The 18,336-nt window shown below is 35.1% G+C and overlaps 1 protein-coding gene across 2 annotated transcripts in view; it reads left to right on the forward strand.

The window, feature by feature from the left end:
• MCC (MCC regulator of WNT signaling pathway) overlaps positions 1-18,336 on the forward strand; it is a 377,378-nt gene that overhangs the window by 62,244 nt on the left and 296,798 nt on the right. For both annotated transcript variants that reach the window (XM_016147258.2, XM_016147249.2), the window contains exon 2: positions 8,440-8,687. In XM_016147258.2, coding sequence (XP_016002744.2) covers positions 8,440-8,687 — 248 coding nt within the window. The remainder of the gene's footprint in view (positions 1-8,439; positions 8,688-18,336) is intronic.

Here is an 18,336-nt window from a genome sequence, read left to right on the forward strand (position 1 = left end):
AAAACTCATATTATTCTACAACATATCTATCACAGATAAGATTTTCTAAAATAATCTAGAAAATTTCTTAAATTTTGGTGACTCACTTGTAAATCAGTTTCATTGTTCTAAAAATTGTTTTCTTAGTATGACAAGTATGAGATCCTTGTGTAATACTTGAGGAAATGAGACACAATGATAAAATTTATTGCCTCAGGCTGCTGCACATACTGGGATTAAATCTTTCCCTTCTCATTTTTGTGATCAGACTATAAGGCCTCATCTGCTTTTCATGATATGATATTTTAATTATAATTTGAGAGAGTAAGTGAATGAGAGAGAAAAATTATTCCTAATAGGACATTGCATTTTTTTACCCTTCAAAGAGAAGTTTAAATAGCATTTCCTCCCATATTATTTTTCTTTTGGTGCCATGTTCGAAAACTAAAGTACTTTGGAAGATATTTAGGAGAATTTTAACACAATGGCTTTGTACTTAGAAAATATTATCTGGGTGCTGAATGTTTTTAAGTGCTGGTGGATAGTATAACAATAATGAAATTAAGGGAAATTTGCAAGTGTCACAGTGTCAGCCTCAGAAAGAGATTTGGATTTCTGTCCAGGCCAAAAGAAGACCCCAAGAGCCAGAATAAACATTGAGAACACGTATTTGAACAGAGTGGATGGATGTTGGGAGGTCAAACATACAGATCTAAATGACTTGTCAAGCAAGAACTGAGAAGGGTGTTAGATGAGAGAAAGAATGAGGCCAAAGGACAGAGAAATAAAAAATATGGAGGTAAGTGGGAGGCCTTCTGGGTTGCTGGGCCTGGAGGCTTCTGGTGGCAGGCTCTCATTCACTTACTCTCTCAATTGAAGAGCACTTGATGAAAATTTTTGCTTTATCTTCTATTACCACATTTGGCTACTACTCTCTTCTACAATAAAAAAATAAACATAATTTCAAGTTTATCATTCTCAGCAGGTTGTGAGTCTTTTATATGTTAAATACATACTGTAATATAAATCTTTTTGTCTTGATGTAAAAATTTGGGTGCAGATGTTCTTTTATAAATAAGTTATGTGTGTGCTATAATTTTCCCATAGAAGTATGACTTAAAATGATCTGAAAGGATAACTATTCTCAAAGTATTATTAAAACACACTTAGAAAAAAGTTTTTTTTTAAGTGGCACATTTCTCAGATTCTTTTATTGCCCCTAAACATGTCTATTAGCTTTTTCCAGTCTCCTCTCTTTCTACATCTTTCAGTCATGACTGCCTTACATAGTTTTTTTTTTTTTTTTTTTTTTAATCTGGGGTCAATTGCTTAACCTTAGTGAGAATTTTGGAGGGACATTTATATACTAAGAACCACTTACCCATTAGTCATACTGACCATTATTGCTATTGTATCCAATTAGTAAGGATTTACTAACTGCTTATTTCAAGGTTCTGTGTCTGTCACTGAGATTGCAAAAGAGGTGCCCTTTGTTCATACATTCATCTACAAACTTGTTTGAGTATCTGCTATGGAGCAAGCATGGTGCCAGGAACTTCAGACAGGCTCCCTTTAAAAGGAACTGATAGGCCCTCTAAAATGGAGGTTATAGCTCTTAACGTTATTATGAAGATGAAATGAAATCCATTTCTAAAGCATCTAACACAGCCCCTAAATGAATATTTTTCCCCAGAAATGACAGACTGCTTTTAAGAAGTTTTTACAAATCATTGTGAAAATAGGCTGAATCTTTCTTAATTTTGTATGTCAATTTACTGATTAAAAAAAATAATAATCCAAGAGGCAAACACATTAAAATATTTTCTTTTACTTGCATATTAGTAGGAAAAGCCAAATTGAGAGACTGCCAAAAGAATGAAGAGTAAGAATATTAAGAAACAGTCACATGTAAAAGAATTAAAAGTAAAAGAGCTTTTTAAGAATATATAAAAGTAGCACTTTACTTGTTTGCTTACTTCTTGAATGTTGGCTTTTAGTCACGCTTGACGTTTCACCTGGAGGAGGGGAAACCATCATGTCAGTGACTGATTTTGGCTATGCATTATTTCAGTGAACTCTCAGGAAGTTAAGGCTAAACATCCAAAAGAATTAATATTACAATAATTCAAATCTAAGAAGACAAAGCTAGTGCTTCTGGAAAACACACATCCTGCCACCTGCCCTCTGAAGTCTGATAAATCTTTCAACCAAAATTTTTCCGTCAGTAGGTAGTGTGTTAGACACGAATTTGAATCTGATCAGATTTCTTTAATCAAAAAGTAGGCATTTTTGTGTGTCCTATGAATAAGAATGTACCCAAAATTAGAAAATCAGCTACAAAGAAAACTAGCAGATTTATGACACAATAGCTTTTCTATATTCATGAGGAAATGCCTCTCGTTTGGCAATTCTTTTATTACCTAGAAGTAATAACTGGTATTTGTAACAATTTCCTTGCCTGACTGATTCTATTCCCTGAAGCTTTTTGAGGCTGTTGTACTCTATTTCATTTTCCCAGTGCTGTCCAATAGAACTTTTTGTGATGATGGAAATGTTCTGTACCTGTGCTGTGCAGTATGGTAGCCACTAGCTGCCTGTGGCTACTGAGCTAATGCAGCTGAGGAACTGAATTTTTAACTATTTAATTTTAATTTTAATGTAAACTCAAATAGCCACCTGTGTGTTGTGGCTACCATGTTGAATAGCACAATTCAAGACTATAAATATTAATTTAAGAGGGTTAAAATAGGTTTTCACATGGACGATATTGAGGAAGTTGGTAACTGGAAATTCTGGTTTTGCAAAAGCTTATATCTCAATATTCCATTAGGTGTGAGATTTCAAAAAGAATCTTGTAATACAAATTAGATGACTTAAAGTGTTTTTCCTTTCAATCCTGACTTTTGTTTTGTCTTTCCTATTTTTCTGTATTTCTTTACAAGTTGATAACATCAACCAAAAGCAATTTTCAGATATAAACATTAGGCCAAAGCTTCATTATTTTGGGTAGTGTATTTTATGAGGGGGAGGTGCAAGGAGAGAGAGAGAAAGAATATGAATGTATAGGCTCAACTTCGAGCTAGCCTTAGACATTTATTACTTTGGCTGTCCTACTAAGTGCGTTAAAACCATAGTGGAAGAAGGGTCCAGGATGATTTCAAGTAATTCCTAGGATGCACTTTGTATGGCGTTTTGTTTGTTTAGGCAACGTCACCAGTTAATTTGCTTTATCCTGGCTTTTCATGTTCTCATCCTACTTGTTAACAGACTATGAGCTGAACTTTTTCTTAAATAAAGAGTACATTTTAAAAGGGGGCTGGGCGCATTTACCCATAGCAGTGTCTTTTTGCTTTACCTTTTTTTTATTATTAAATTTATTGGGATAATGTTGGTTAATAAAATTATATAGGTTTCAAGTATACCATTCAATAATACATCGTATGTATATTGCATTGTGTGTTCACCACAAGGGGATCAAATATATGCTGTCGGAAGGAAATTTGACTTTGGGTACTTCATCTTTTTAACTCAAAACATCACTTTAAATTGTAGAATATAATGTATATGCCCCTAAGGAAAGTTGTCTTTTGCTTAACTGAAGACGACATTTGCCAATTTGCCTTTTTTGTGCATAAAATTTCTATGAACTGTAATATTTTAAATCAGGGGCTTCTGGGTAATCAAATAAAAAAATTATCATACATTCATTGTTTATTTCCTAATCACCAGGTACTTTTCTTGGTACTGAGAATACAACAGTGAACAAAGCAGACAAAATAATCCCTTCTCATGGAGCTTAAATTCTAGTAAAATCCATTTTGTCTCCACTTCTGTAGATGATTTTTCTAAAATATCTATTTCTTTTCATCTAGCAAGTACATAAATTATCACAGTCTAGTGCGGTTGGTTGGTTTTGATCACTAAGACTTCTGAGTTGCCTCAGAGCCCTCATGCCTTAAGACTGTTGGTGTAGAACCGAAGTTTTATGCTGAATTGCATTGGAAGCTTTTTAACAAAAACCGATGTTGCCCATCTCCATCCCATCCTGGTTTAGTTTATTGGCCATGGCATGAGCATCAATATATTTTAATCAATCTGTTTAATCACCCCAGGTGATTATAATGTGCTGCCAGAGCTGAATACCACTAGTATAGAAAGTTTAGATTACTGGCTTGAAGGATACAGAGCCCAGTATATATACTAAAAGATATTTTAAAATCTAATGATATCAACTTGTTTTGTTTCAGTTTGTAATTATAAACCGAGATGTGCAAGAAGCAAAGGAGAAATAGGATTGAAGGTTCTTATTATTTAAGTTCTCTCTCCACCTCTTTTATCTCAAATCTAACATTTTATTTACCCACTTAATTATTTAAGTAGCACCTATTATTTGCCAAGTGTTAGGGATTCAAAATGAACAAAGAATGAGCCCTGTCCTCTAGGAATTTACAGTCTAGTATGGGAGTCTGCTGGCTTTTTCTGTAAAGGGCCATACAGTCTCTGTCATGACCATTTGACTCAGCCATTAGAGAAAGTAGCCATAAACAATACACAGACAAATAGGCATGCCTGTGTTTCAATAAACTTGATTTATCAAAACAGGCTAAAGTTTGAATTTGGCTGTAGGCTTTTGTTACCAATTGATAATTACTAGTGGGGTAAGTGATTAAAGCAAGCACTTGTGCCTCAGTAGCATAAAGAAAGGGCATCAAATCAGACTGGGGATTACCTGAAATATTCAGGAAAGATTTCTGAAGGAGATGTTGGCCAAGTGAATTATGAAGCATGAATGGGCTATAAAGACTGTATGGAGCTGGAAGAATTTGAGCCAGAAGTAGAAGCCACAAGTCATCTTAAGGCCTGTACGCAGAAATACTAGAATGTTATTTCTGCCACATTCCATTGGTCAAAGGAAGTCACAAGACCAGCCCAGATTCAAGGGCGGGAAATAGCCTCTACCTGTCGATGGGAGGAATAGCAAAGACACATTGCAAATGGCATGGTCACAGGGGAGTGTAATTCATTGAGAGACATATTAAACAACACAGTACAATGGCTTATAGTAAAATTCTATGACCCAAGTTCTCTAGGCTTAGCTCTTGATATGTAAAAGATAGTTTTTGGAATATTTTTCCCCCTTATAATTTTGTTTTCTCATCATGTCGATAATAAAATATAATTTATTATTTCATGTGTATTTAGCATAAAAGGTAACACATGTATATATGTATATAGTCTTTCTGGTTTAATATAGAACTATTGTTAACCAGTGACCCTTGATTATCAAGATGCTCATAATCGTGCTGCCCTTACTTATGTTCACAGGCCGAAATTTAGATATCACTGACAACCAAGGTGGTGGATGGTAGAAGGGGATGGGGAAGAGTTTTGGAATCACAGATTCCATGTAGTTTCCTGGCTCTGCTACACGCTAGCTCTGTGACTCCTTCAGCCTTAATATCTTAATCTATAAAATGTGAATAATAGTACTTCCCCTGAAAGTTTGTTGGTTGTTATTGCTAGTGAGTTATTATTGCGGAAAGATTTTAGCTTTCATTTGGTTTTTAGAAACTAGCATTCCTATTTAAAGATTACAATCTGACTTTATTTAGTAAAGTACAATGTGGTTTTTTTTTTTTTAACTTTTTTATCAGACCCTCAGTGGCTCACATTTTTTTAACAAAAATGCATTATTACACATCTCCTCTGACTTACACATTCTAGAACACAAATCCTTTATTTAAGCTACTTTTTGTAGAATGGGGCTTCACAAATCTGGACAGAGTTGGATTTCTCACCAGGATGCCCTGTGTTCATAAGTGGGCCACAGGCAGAGAGGAAGGGCCGGTCTCTGCAGACGAATTGCTCTACTTACTGAGGTAGTCAGTTCAGTTCAATAAGCATTCCTTTCCCCTAAGCAGTTCACGCTTATTTACTAAAGACTCAGTCATGAAACTAGAGAATTGTGGAAAATCTGTGATCAATAATTATAAAATAATCATAATATCTACTATTTATTCAGTACTTAATATATGCCAGGAACTATGTTAAGTGCTTTATGTGCATTACGTCATTTATCCTCAGAAGAACCCTATGAGATAGTATTATTATTATCCTCATTTTCAAAACCTAAAAAATGACATAGCAATTTATGAAAGTAGTGTAGTATGTTGTAGACTCTTATGAACTACAGATACGCAAAAGTAAAAATGTAAACATCATATTCTTACCATTCAGAAAATATTAGTGTTTGTATCTTTTTATGTGAACTTTTGGAATTTAGAAAACTTCTCTATCTCCCACCAAGCCTAATTTTTGAGACTATTGTCTAAAAATATTAAAAAGACATTCCTATTTTAGAATGTAGAATCTCAACATCGATCCTTTCTTTTTGTTCGTCTTCCTGCTTTAGCAATCCTAATCATTTCTAAGTCTTGGGTGAATCCAGCTGATTATCCGACAGGTTGTGTTCAGGGAAGATAAACGTATGAATGCATTTAAAAAAATTATTCCAGTGTGTCAGTTAGCTATTGCAAGGGAACAATCACAAAATTTCATTGTCATAAACAATAATAATTTATTCCTGGGGTCACCTAGGGTGGTTCTTCTTAGGCTACAGGTTGGCTGAGGTGGCTCCTTTTGGGGCCCATGGTTTGTTCTTATTGTAACAATGGCAGAAGCGTAAGGGGACAAGCCCAACTATATAAATACACATCTGCTAACACCCTACAGGCCAAAGCAGGTTAGATATCAAGCCCGAAGTTAAGGGAGGGGGAAGGACACTCCTACCCCAAGTGTCCTTGGCCTGAGGCCAAGACAAGGAATGGATGTATAACACTACTGCAGAGGAATGAGAAATTAAGACTAATAAGTTCATCAACCATATTCACTTCCATGTGTACATTTATTTATTCACCCGCCTATCCATCTACCTTACAAATTAAAATATATATATGTATATATATATATACACATAGATCTGTATATACGTATATATTTATACACGTGCACACAAGATAAATAAAATGTGTAGCTATGTGTAAAAATTTTTAATGAAACATGAAAATGAGATGGCATATGGAAGCAGGATGATCAGCTAAAGAAGCTAGTATAACAGGCCTAGTGTACATTGAAAAGATATCGGAGAGTGTTAAGTGTATTGAAAAACACTATAAAGAGTAAATGTGACAGCATTTTCTGGATGGGGTCAACAGAAATTTGATAATGAATTGGACACTGGAGATCAGGGTTAGGAGAGTTAGGGTTAACATAGAGTGAATGAGAAGATATTAAAAATGTCCACAATTCTGTGAACCTAGGGAACTTGGGAAAATTGTAGTAGCACTGACTAGAAGGAATTTGCGAAGGGTGACAAAGAGAGGAGTTAGTCTTTCTTTGCATGGATAGGTTTCAGATATAAACAAATATCAAATTGGTCATGTTCTCAAGATGATTGGATTTCAGTGGTGTGTTCAGACAGGAGCACTAATTGGCTTTGTTAGTGACCATGGACTAATTTCTAACATCAATTCCGGGTCTTAAATTCATAGCACTTTGACCTTTATTGAGGCTTACACTTGGAGCGTATGAACAAAATGTTTCCCTAAGAAGTTTAGAGAAAAAAGAAAAAAAAAAAAACAAAATTTATATGTTGGGGATCAAATCATGTCCTCCCAACACATGTTCTTGTTGTTGTTTTTGTTGTTCCTCTTTATTCCTTTTATTTTTATTTTGTTAATTTGAGAAGCTATAAACTGGACATACTTCTCTTAGTCCAGCCACAGACTTTATCAATCTCTCTTGTTTTAGGCCCACCCTCTTAACACATTTACATTATGTCCCAGCCCTGCAAGATATTTGGGATTTGATCGCTGCCCTCAGGGCGTACTAATTAATTAGTGATGGGAATGTGGAAAATATTCAAAGAAAATCAAGAAAAACTAGAGGCAGGCAAGCACTGAGTCATGAAAGTTGAGATTAAATAACATTTTAAAGAAGCACTAAAATTAGCTGATTGGTCCAGAAAGCTGAAAACTGAGCTTGTTAAAGTCTTTGTTGTTTTTTTACAACTGAACTAGATTTTAAACTCTGCCAAGGGTAGAAACAATGTCTTTTCTGTTATGAAACTTTATCCTACAGTGAGATTACAGTGCTATAATCTACAGGTGCTCCATCAATTTCAAAAGAAAGAAAAGGGTTGAAGGGCATGGAGACAAGAAGAAAAAAGAAAAGGATTTAAACTTGCCTCACTCTTCTAAGTAATAACAGAGGCCTTTTCTAGAATAACCCAGATGAAACAAATCTTTTTGTATACGTACCACTTTTCTAGAGGCAATGAGAAGTTGGAAATAGGTTTACTATGTGTGGATATATTCAAGGAATAATTTGTTTTCATTAATTACTTTCTCTAGCTCAAATGTCTCTTCTAACAAGTTTTCTTCTGTTCAACCCTTTCTGTAGAAATGACCTGTTGATGGTTTGTCGCCAATTGAATATGGAAGAGTCTGTGACTGAGATCATGAACCAACTGGGCGCAGGTGAAAATGGCAAGATTTCCTTTCAGGATTTTACAAGGTGCCGCATGCAGCTGGTTCGAGAAATTAGGAAGGAGGAAGTAGGTCTTTTTGAGAAGTCAGACAACTCCTGTAAAAAGAAGAAGCTGAGGGATAGAATTGCTTCCTGGCCCACAAGCAGTGACAACAGTTTTGGTAGGTACAAACCAGGTGATATTTTGATAGTGCTCCACTAGCTCCGCTTCCATGACCTCTATCATTGAAAGTGGTCTACCCAGCTTGTTGCCAGCTTGTCCCTGGACTGTCTTCTTGGCCACAGTTGCCTGGGTGAGTGCTCACTATTTCACCCCATTCTGTCCTATAGCTTCGCAATTCCTAGAGTACGGCTTTCTTTATTTTAGTTCTTTCATTTTCCAAGCATAATAATGCATTCGAATAGCTATAAGAGAGGACAAGCAAATCGAATGAGAAAGCCGGTAACTTCATCAGCAGCCTCAGAAACTAATTGAGGATATCTTCAAATCTTAGTGCAGTTCTGTGCACTAGATTTTTTAAAAACCATTTCTTTTTTGTTTAATTTTTTATAAGTCTTCTACAGAGTGTACCTGTTTCCTGTTCATAAATGCTGTTTCCTACCAATGCAAGATAAGCAATTGGAAAGTTTTTTTAAATATTGATAATTATTGAAGCTGGGTGAGGGAAACATGGGTTTATTGTACACATTTTTGAGTACTCAAATATACATATTTTCAGTGTATTCACAACTTTTCATAATAAAAAAATTTAAAAGAAAAGAAAAAAAGGCATCTTAAAGAATAGCCTGAAGAAAGAGACAGAGGAAAGTATCTGAATTTTCTACCTGTACTTTAAGTGATTTGTTTTCCTAGAAAAGGTCTCTTAGATCTGTTTCTTTCTCTACTAGGTAGATCTAATGGCAAGAAGTAAAGGTCCATGTTAATTTTTCATCATTTGTCAAATATATACTAATTAGTATGGATAATTATGTAGTGCCCACAACACACACATGCACACACACACGCACCGTCCTCTACCATGTTTCCATGTTCCTCACAGTGAAATAATCTGAAGGATTATTATTGAGTAATTGAAATAATAAAAACGTTCTCATGTTTCCTGTGCCTTACTGTCTTAATGGATTCCATTTTAGCTTCAAATCTGATAATGTCTGGTAATGCAAGTGCTCTCAGCATAATATGTACAAATATTTAATTTTTGAAGTAACATTTTTTTCAGGTATTGAAGTAACATATATTCATTAGAGAAAAATAAGGGAAAAAAGGCAAGGAGAAGAAAATAAAATCATCCTTAATATCACACCACCCCAGAAATAATAACTACTACTTACATTTCTCCTTCTCTTTCTCTTTCTCATATGTGTATATATGTGTGATTTAATTGTTTTTGCTAATATTTTCACATACTTTCTATGTAGTATTCTGCAATTTTTCCTTTATATTTTTCTTATGTTTTTAAATAGCATTTAAAAATATGATTTGTAACACTGCATGAAATAAATTGGACACTCGGTAATATTTTTTAAATGAAAGAATGAGTGGAATTCTTTTTGCTAAGCCATATTTTCTAATCTTTCTGCCAAGAACATGGACTTCTTATGTAAATACATAAGCATACACACATATATATATTTGAAAGGTTAAGTAAACTGTTATATACCCAACAATTGAATATCATATTGCTATTAAAATAATATATAAATATGTATCAAATGTGTATAAAGAAGGAATGCTTTTGTGGAAAAACTGCTGTCAAAAATTGTATATTAATATGTAGTATATTTATAAATATTCTGAAAGGAACAGGTTTGATAGAACTGCTGCCCACATCTAATTAGTTTGACCATCTCATAAGAAAACTCCAACTAGAGAAGGGATAAAAACAATTCTCTTTAATCCTTTTCTATAACTAGACACCCTTGGAGAAAGAAGAGGTAACAGAAGCTAAAACATGTCATGAACTGAGGAAATGCCAGCAGATGTGAGACCTTTTACCAGTTTACTCTGTAGTTAAAGTTTGAGAGTCAGATTATTTGAGTGTGAATCCTGACTCTGTCACTTCCTGCCTACACAACACTAGACACGTTACTTGACCTCTCTGTATCTGTTTCCTCAAGTGCAACATGAGGACAATTACTGTTATTTGGAGGAAGCAAGCATATAGATACAAAGCACATAAAACAATGCCTGGCACATAATAAGAAAAAATATAAGTTAATATTGTTATTAATATTACCATCTAGTTTTATTTCCTGGAAATTGCCACAATTACAACTCATGTTGAAAAACAACCACCTATTCAGTCTGATATGAATCAAATACACTTAAAAATCTACAATAATTAAACAATGATTTATGTGTTCAATTAGTCCCTTCCTCTCTTTTCTACATCGTTAATTTTTCCTCCTGATTCTATTCGGACAAACTTTAGTATCTCCCATCTGTGGTGGGAGTGGGAGGAGCCTTCTCTTGACTTCATGTCCCTTTAACTACTGCCCCACTTCTCCGCTCCTCTTCACAGCAAGACTTTTTAAAGAGTTTGTCTACACTGAATGTTTATCAGTCCTTACCTCTCATTATTCTTTCAACCTACTCTTCCCATCTTCAGTCATCATCAATCCACTAAACTTGCTCTTATTGTCCTCATATTGACCAACCTGATGGTTCCTCTTCTGTCCTCACCTAGATCTTTGGCATTTGCTGCAGCTGCACTTTATTCTCTTGGACTTCTCGACACCACATTCTCCTGGACTTTCTCTCTCTCTCTCTCTCTCTCTCTCTCTCTCTCTCCCCGCCCCCTTCCTCCCTAATTCCTCCCATCTCTCCTTTTCTCTTATACCACTTCCAGTTTTTGAGCTGCCTTGGGGTTGTGGTCTCTCTCTCTCTAAATGATCTTACATAGTCCCATGATTTTAGGTACGATTTTTGTGCCAATGGCTTCCAAATGTATGTATCCAGCCCTGCTCTTTCTCCATGAGCTTCAAAATCAGATAAAATTGATATATATTCCTGGATATCTTATAGACCCCCCACCCTTAACACAGTCAAAAGGATTTTTGATCCCCTTCTATACCCTTCCTCCCAGGGTCAATCCTCTTCCAAATATTGCCATCCAGGAAATAGAACCATCCACCAGTTTGCTTAAGCCAGTAGGTCCCATTTTCTCTTTTGCAAAAGTACACCCAGTATCTGTCCACTTCCTTTGTTCTCCTTCCACCACCCTTTTCTAAATCACCATCATGTCTTGCTTTGATTACTAAGACAGCCTATTACTGGCCCTCTGATTTTCTCCCTTGCTCACTACGTTGCACTATTTTAATGTTATGAGACTATACTTAGGTCATTCCCATGACTACAATGCTCCATGGCTTCCATATCAACTAAAATGAAGTCCAAATTCCTTACCCACTACTCTAAGTTGAGATCACAGTAATTCCCCTGATTTATTGTGCATGTTCCAGTCACATTGGCCTTCCTACTATTCCTCTAATTTAGCCAATTCAGCCAGCCTCCAGCTTTTTCCCCGGCTCTTTCCTCTGGTCTAGAATACTCTTCTTTCTGACCTTCTCATTGCATGACTGGTTCTTTCCTGTTATTCAGATTTCAGCTTAAATATTCCCTCTTTAGAGAGGCCTTTCCAAACTAATGTAATCTCAGTCATGCTTTCACGGGTCCTTATTGCTTCATGCCAGTTATTCTTATCTATCATTACATCGTGTACTGACTCAAAGACTTATTTATCTCCCCCAGTACAATGAAAGTTCTACTAGAGTACTCACGACCTTACTGGTGTACTGCTATACCCCAGCACTTAGAATAGTGCCTGGCACGTGGGAGATGCTCAGTGTGCATGTGTTGAATGAAAGAGCAACGCATGGTTCCAGACACTAAGAAGTTACCATTTAATTGTAGAGTCTAAGCACCTGACAAATTAAATAGCAATAAAGCTTAAATTAGAGTTGTCAAAATTTTAGAAGCCATTGAATGGTGCAAAAGATAAGGCTTACAAGGAGATCTAAAAAATACTATGAGCAGTTGTTTTGGAAAAGGGTTGGGATTCTACCTGTGACTGAGATTATGGAGAGAAGTAGAAAAAATGTTATACTGTTGTGAGAAAAGCCTAAGAAGAATTTAAGTTGAACAGTTAAGTGTCAGGGGGGCTTTATTGTCAACTCTGACTTCCATAGCACATTCACAGCAGGAAGTCAAATTGGCAGAAAAAGAAGACCCACCAAAACATTACATGCGTGAGTTGGGAGAGGAATTTAAATAGATTTCTTTTTCCCAGATATTTTCCACAGAACACTGATTTCAAGGGATGGTCATAAATATTATGTGAAGAAAGAATTTTTTTTGTCAAATACCTTTGAAAACTTTGAGTTAAACTACGTTAATAGTTGTTTTTTTTTGTTTTTTGATTTTTTTGCTATGAGACATTTCAGAGGCTTTAATATACTGATGTTTCTTGTAAATCTCCAAGAGAAGAATAAAATATATAGCATTTCCCACATTTAATTGTCCATAAACTTTTATTTATAAATCTTCTCTTGGGCTTTACATTTTATGTTCAAATGTATTTTGGGGAAAAATTAAGATATCTGAACAACTAGGTCATAATAGATTTTTGTATCTGTTTTAGGTCATCTTACAAATAATATTTTAAAATTTTATGTTTTTTAGGTGCCAGCTATATAAAATTTAATAGTCATAGCAATAACAATAATAAAAATCATTAAAAATTACTAATATTTACTATGCACAAACAATTTTCTAGGCACTTTACTTGTAGTATATGCTAGAAAGATAAATCTCAGGTTTACCACTGACTGCCATGGAACTTAGACTACATTTCTGAATATCCTGAGCTTCAGTTCTTCAGTTCGTTAAAGAAAGAGTAGTAATACCTGCATTATAGGGTAATTGAAAGGACTTACAAGATATTACTTGTAAAGTTCCTACGCAGTGCCTATTTACAATAGGTTTTCAATAAGTAATAGTGTTATTATAATTATATAATCCTTGCAACTACCTTCCAAGTTTAGAACAGAGTCCTTATATAAAAGAGGACACTGAGACTCAGGGAAGTTAGGTCGCTTGCTCTAGGCCGCAGAGCTACTAAGAAATTGAGAACACTAAAAAGTTGCTTATTGAAATAGATAATTCAAGTCCCCTGCAACTTTTACTTAGAAAAACTTTGTCTTGATGACCAAGATACAAACTAAAAAGAATGCTACCATCCAGAGACCACTCCTAGAAATGCAGACACGTAGTCCCAGGGGTCTTGAGGATGGCCTGGAGAACAATTCTCATTAGATTAAGTCCATTTCTTTGGCAGCAAAATGACAGCATACATTATACCAAATATTTTGAGGTTTTGTGTATGTTGCTTAACTTCCTAGTGAAAAATAATATAAATTTAATATAATTATTTGTAATTTTCACTTTAAAAATTTGTGATTTAAATTTTTTATTTTGAAATTCAAATTAAAAATTTAATTCACATTTTAAGAATTGTAATTCAATTTTTTAAATTTTATTTGTGATTAGGAAAAACTCTAAAGTTTAAAGAAATTCCTCTCACTGTGTGTATATAGTTTATGTTAGCAGTTCCAACAGAACCTTTATTTAAACATGCCCATTTATATAAACAGTTTTTTTATTTCAACCAAGCTGTAATCTTTACACATGCTTTCCACATACTCATGTCAAATGTATGAATTATGTGAAATTAGTGCTTCAGGGTAATGACCATTGAAAAAAACTGCTGGGTTGCCAGAGGTGAACTGATATACGCCTTCGAGCCAGCCCTAATGAGGTTGTTACAAGTCTGCGCTTCTCATATCTTTGGGGGCACATGTGTTCCTTCCTTTGGTCAGGTCTCAGAGAGCCCAAGAACTTATTTGAATCAAATCCCCATTGTTTTTTAAACATTGTTTAAGACAGCCAACATTAAAACTTGCTAATTAATACAACTGAATTTAATTTATGCTAAGATTAGAACAGTGTGCACAGTTTCCAATAACCTATATCTTCAAAGACGCTTTATAGTCCTTTCCTTGAGATGTAGTCCCACCTGATGTGTCAGCTTTAATTACTGCTCTGATAATGTCCCTCTGGTCCAGAAGGAACATAAAAAAGTACTGAAGTATCTCAGAAAAACTAATAACACAAGTTTTCCTGAACAGGAACTCAAAGTAAAAAGTTAGATCAAAGAATATATGGTTTGGACAGGAAGGACTCCAAACCCTCAAGATATTCTGATATCTTGACAGATATAAAGAAATAAATAAGCAGCCCCAGGGTGCTGGTGTAGTATCTTTCTTTAAAAAAATTAAAACCACAATTATTTAATAGACATAAAATCTATCAAGTCTTGATACATCCCAATTTTCTAAAGTGAACGTTGCTCTTAAATATTGTCAGGTTTTGTTCTCAGTATGTAAATATTTTTCTAAACCCTTAACAGGTTAAATTAAGTGAGACAAGAAGGCATTTTTTAATTCAATTAGATTGACCTACTAGGTAGGATTCTGGCAAGTGAATAAAGAAAAGCAAAAGAGTCTTAATTCCCTGCGGGCCCTGGATAAGCAATTAATAATTAATACACAGCTTTTTAAATAATGTCATCATGAGAATGATTCATTGTTAAAAATATTGCCTACCTAACATTAAATCAGGCTAAAGGCACCATAGTTTTTAGCCCCAGTTGAAGGTTTCAGGAAGCTTTGTTGTTGTTATTTCACATAGTCTAAGCCTGGTGTCATAGGGTACACAATATGTTTATTTAATTTCTTCTACTCCTTAATTGGGAATTAGAATAGTCTTCTAAAATCTTTAAGTAATAGGTACTATTTTACAGTCTTTATTTGCATACTGAGAATACTGTCAAGCAACTGTCTGTAGATTGACTGTTCTTTAAATTTAGTTTGGGTAGACTCAGTCAGTCTTTTCATTAACTTAGTCCACTTGTATCTCTTTTATTAATCATCGTCCTTCATGTCCTCGAGCAGTGTCTAACCCTCGTTGATTGGTCTGTTCATATGACTCAGATTGGCACTACCATTGCCCAGGCCTGGACCTCCTCCCTACCCTCCACATCACTACAGTTTTCTCCTCACTTCTTTCTGACTGATTTCAGTTGATATTGCCATGACTTCTAATATTTTTAATATGTACTCATGGTAAAATACACTGATTCTCTTTTGTCTACTTAATAGACTCTACTATATTACCTCTGAACTCTTTTAAATGTCTAGATTCCTTACCGTCTAGTAGGCTCATCCAACCTTATTTCATTTTGTTCCCATTACTTCCCCACAGGGACCTTAGCTTCAATAATACTGGCCCTTTTAGTGATACATCTTAAGCCTACTTCTTGAGTGTTGTTCCTTCAGCACTATGACAGTTAGAGCTTTTTGGTGACAAATGCCAATCACCTAACACTAATAATTGAAAGAAGAGAAAAGGTGGGGGGAGGGGAAGACAGAGGAGAAAGACAAAGACAGAGAGAATACGCATGTCAGTATATTGAAGGAATCTAGGCAGTCAGATCCAGCATGGATGGATCCAGAGGTTCAGATGCCATCAATCTTCTTCCCTCCATGTCTCATCCCTTTTCTTCGGAATTGGCTTTATTCTTGGGTTATTTGTTATGGCCTCCAGCAGTGCCAGGTTTATACCCATTCTACTGAGAACCACTAGAAAAGAGTGATTTTTCTCTTCACAAAAGCTCCACAAAAATCCTGAAAATTGGTATCACTACATGTTCTTGGGTCATATACTCATCCCTGAATAAGTAGTCCCTCTGGCCAGAAAAATGCAGTGGTCTGATTAGCCAGGCTTGGATTACACATTCAACCTTTAAGATAGGGGTAGTGTTGTCTATCCACATCATATAGACTGAGAGTTGAAAAAAGTGGGCAGGGAATCAAGGTTCTGTCACCACAAGAAGAGAAAATGGATGCTAGACAGGCAAAAAGAACAGATGTCCACCACATGGTCCTATAATCTTGCTTTCTTTTCTTTGTATACATACTCTTGCAAGCCTCAAAAGGCTTTTATAATGCTACATAAAATCGATATGTACACGTGTATACTTAGCAACTACGAGATTTATGCATATCTTTTCACACAACCAAATGATAATTTTTAATGAATTAAATGTTTTTAATGTGTTTTTATATATCCTGCACATATACTTATCATTGTGATTATTAATCATCCTGTGTTATTATCCATTGGTAATCCTCTACTAGATTATGCATCCTGGGTAAATAGCACAGAGGCTGACACATGACAAGCACTGGATGAATGTTTGATCAATAAATTATTGTATTAATGAACAAAACATTTTGCTACCCACAGAACCTAGTTTCAGGTATAGTAATTATTTGTTGATTTATTGTCATCCTTCAAAGCATGGGCCTCTTTCTTTGAGGTATAGCTCTTACTTTGAAATAAGACATGTGTGTTTGGATCTGGGCAATTTCTAAAAAGAAAATGAGGCCAAGTAGTGAGTTATAGATCAATCTTATCATGATTAATTTTTTCTTCAAGTTTATTTCTTATCCTTAGGTTACAGTCTCAAGCTGTATATAGTAAAAGTACCAGAACATTGTGTTTATTTCAGTTAGTGTCTAGGTGCCTTCACTATGATACTTACTACTAAATTGACAAGGCAAATAGAAGGCACAGTATGCTTGATTGAAAATTATGGCTACAATATTTTTCAGATCTTTTATTCAAGAAGCAGAGTTTTTCCCCCCTTGAATCTAGGGTAGCTTTGTGATTTATTTGACCAACAGAATATGGGAAGAGCGGAATTGTGCAAGTTCTGCAGCCTAAGCTTTATAATTCTTTGCAGCTTCCTGCTTCACCTCTTGGAACATTCCTACAACCATGAAAGGAAGTCTGAGCTAGACTAACAAATAATGAGAGACTGCACAGAGAGACCCAAACAGCCAACATATAGGGCCCAAACGTGTGAGTGTGCACATCTTAGTCCCTCCAGCCCCTGCTACATGATAAAGCTATAGTAATCTACACAGTATGGTGTTGGCATAAAAACAGACACATAAACCAATGGAACAGAATTGAGAGCCCAGAAATAAATCCACACATATACAATCAACTAATGTTTTATGAAGGAGCCAAGAATACTCAATGCGGAAAGGATAGTCTCCTCAATAAATGATGTTGGGAAAACTGGATATTCACATACAAAAGAATGAAATTGGACCTCCTATCTTACACCACTCACAAAAGTTAATTTGAAATGTATTAGAGACTTAAATGTAAGATCCAAAATGTAAAACTACTAGGAAAAAACATAGGTAAAAAAGCTTCTTGGCAACAAATTTTTAGTTCTGACACTAAAAGCACAATAATAAATAATAAAGCTAGTATAGAATTACATATGATTAAGTCAAAAATGTGTGAGACAAAAAAAGATGTGCTAAAGGAGATGAGAAAGGACAATCATTGTTGGACTGAGAAACAACAAAAGACTCCTGGAAAAAAAATTGCCAAAGCGGATCTGGGAGAACTGGAAAGAATTGGAAGGATAAAGAAATAGAGAAACACGCCTAGGTGGTGATGAGTTAATGAAGAGATCATTAGAAAGTATTTTAACTATAATTAAAGTATTTTACCTATAATTAAATTAAATGTCCCCATGCCTCCTACTGAGTTATATGAACACTTGGGTTGCACACAAAAGTGGTTGGGGTTGGGAGTGGAGGTTACTAAAGGCCCCAGAAGAAACATGGTACATCTTTCCAAGCATCAGTTTAGTTGATTATTTAGGGGGA

This window comes from Rousettus aegyptiacus, unplaced genomic scaffold (genome assembly GCF_014176215.1).
Source record: "Rousettus aegyptiacus isolate mRouAeg1 unplaced genomic scaffold, mRouAeg1.p scaffold_m13_p_8, whole genome shotgun sequence".
NCBI lineage: Eukaryota > Metazoa > Chordata > Mammalia > Chiroptera > Pteropodidae > Rousettus > Rousettus aegyptiacus.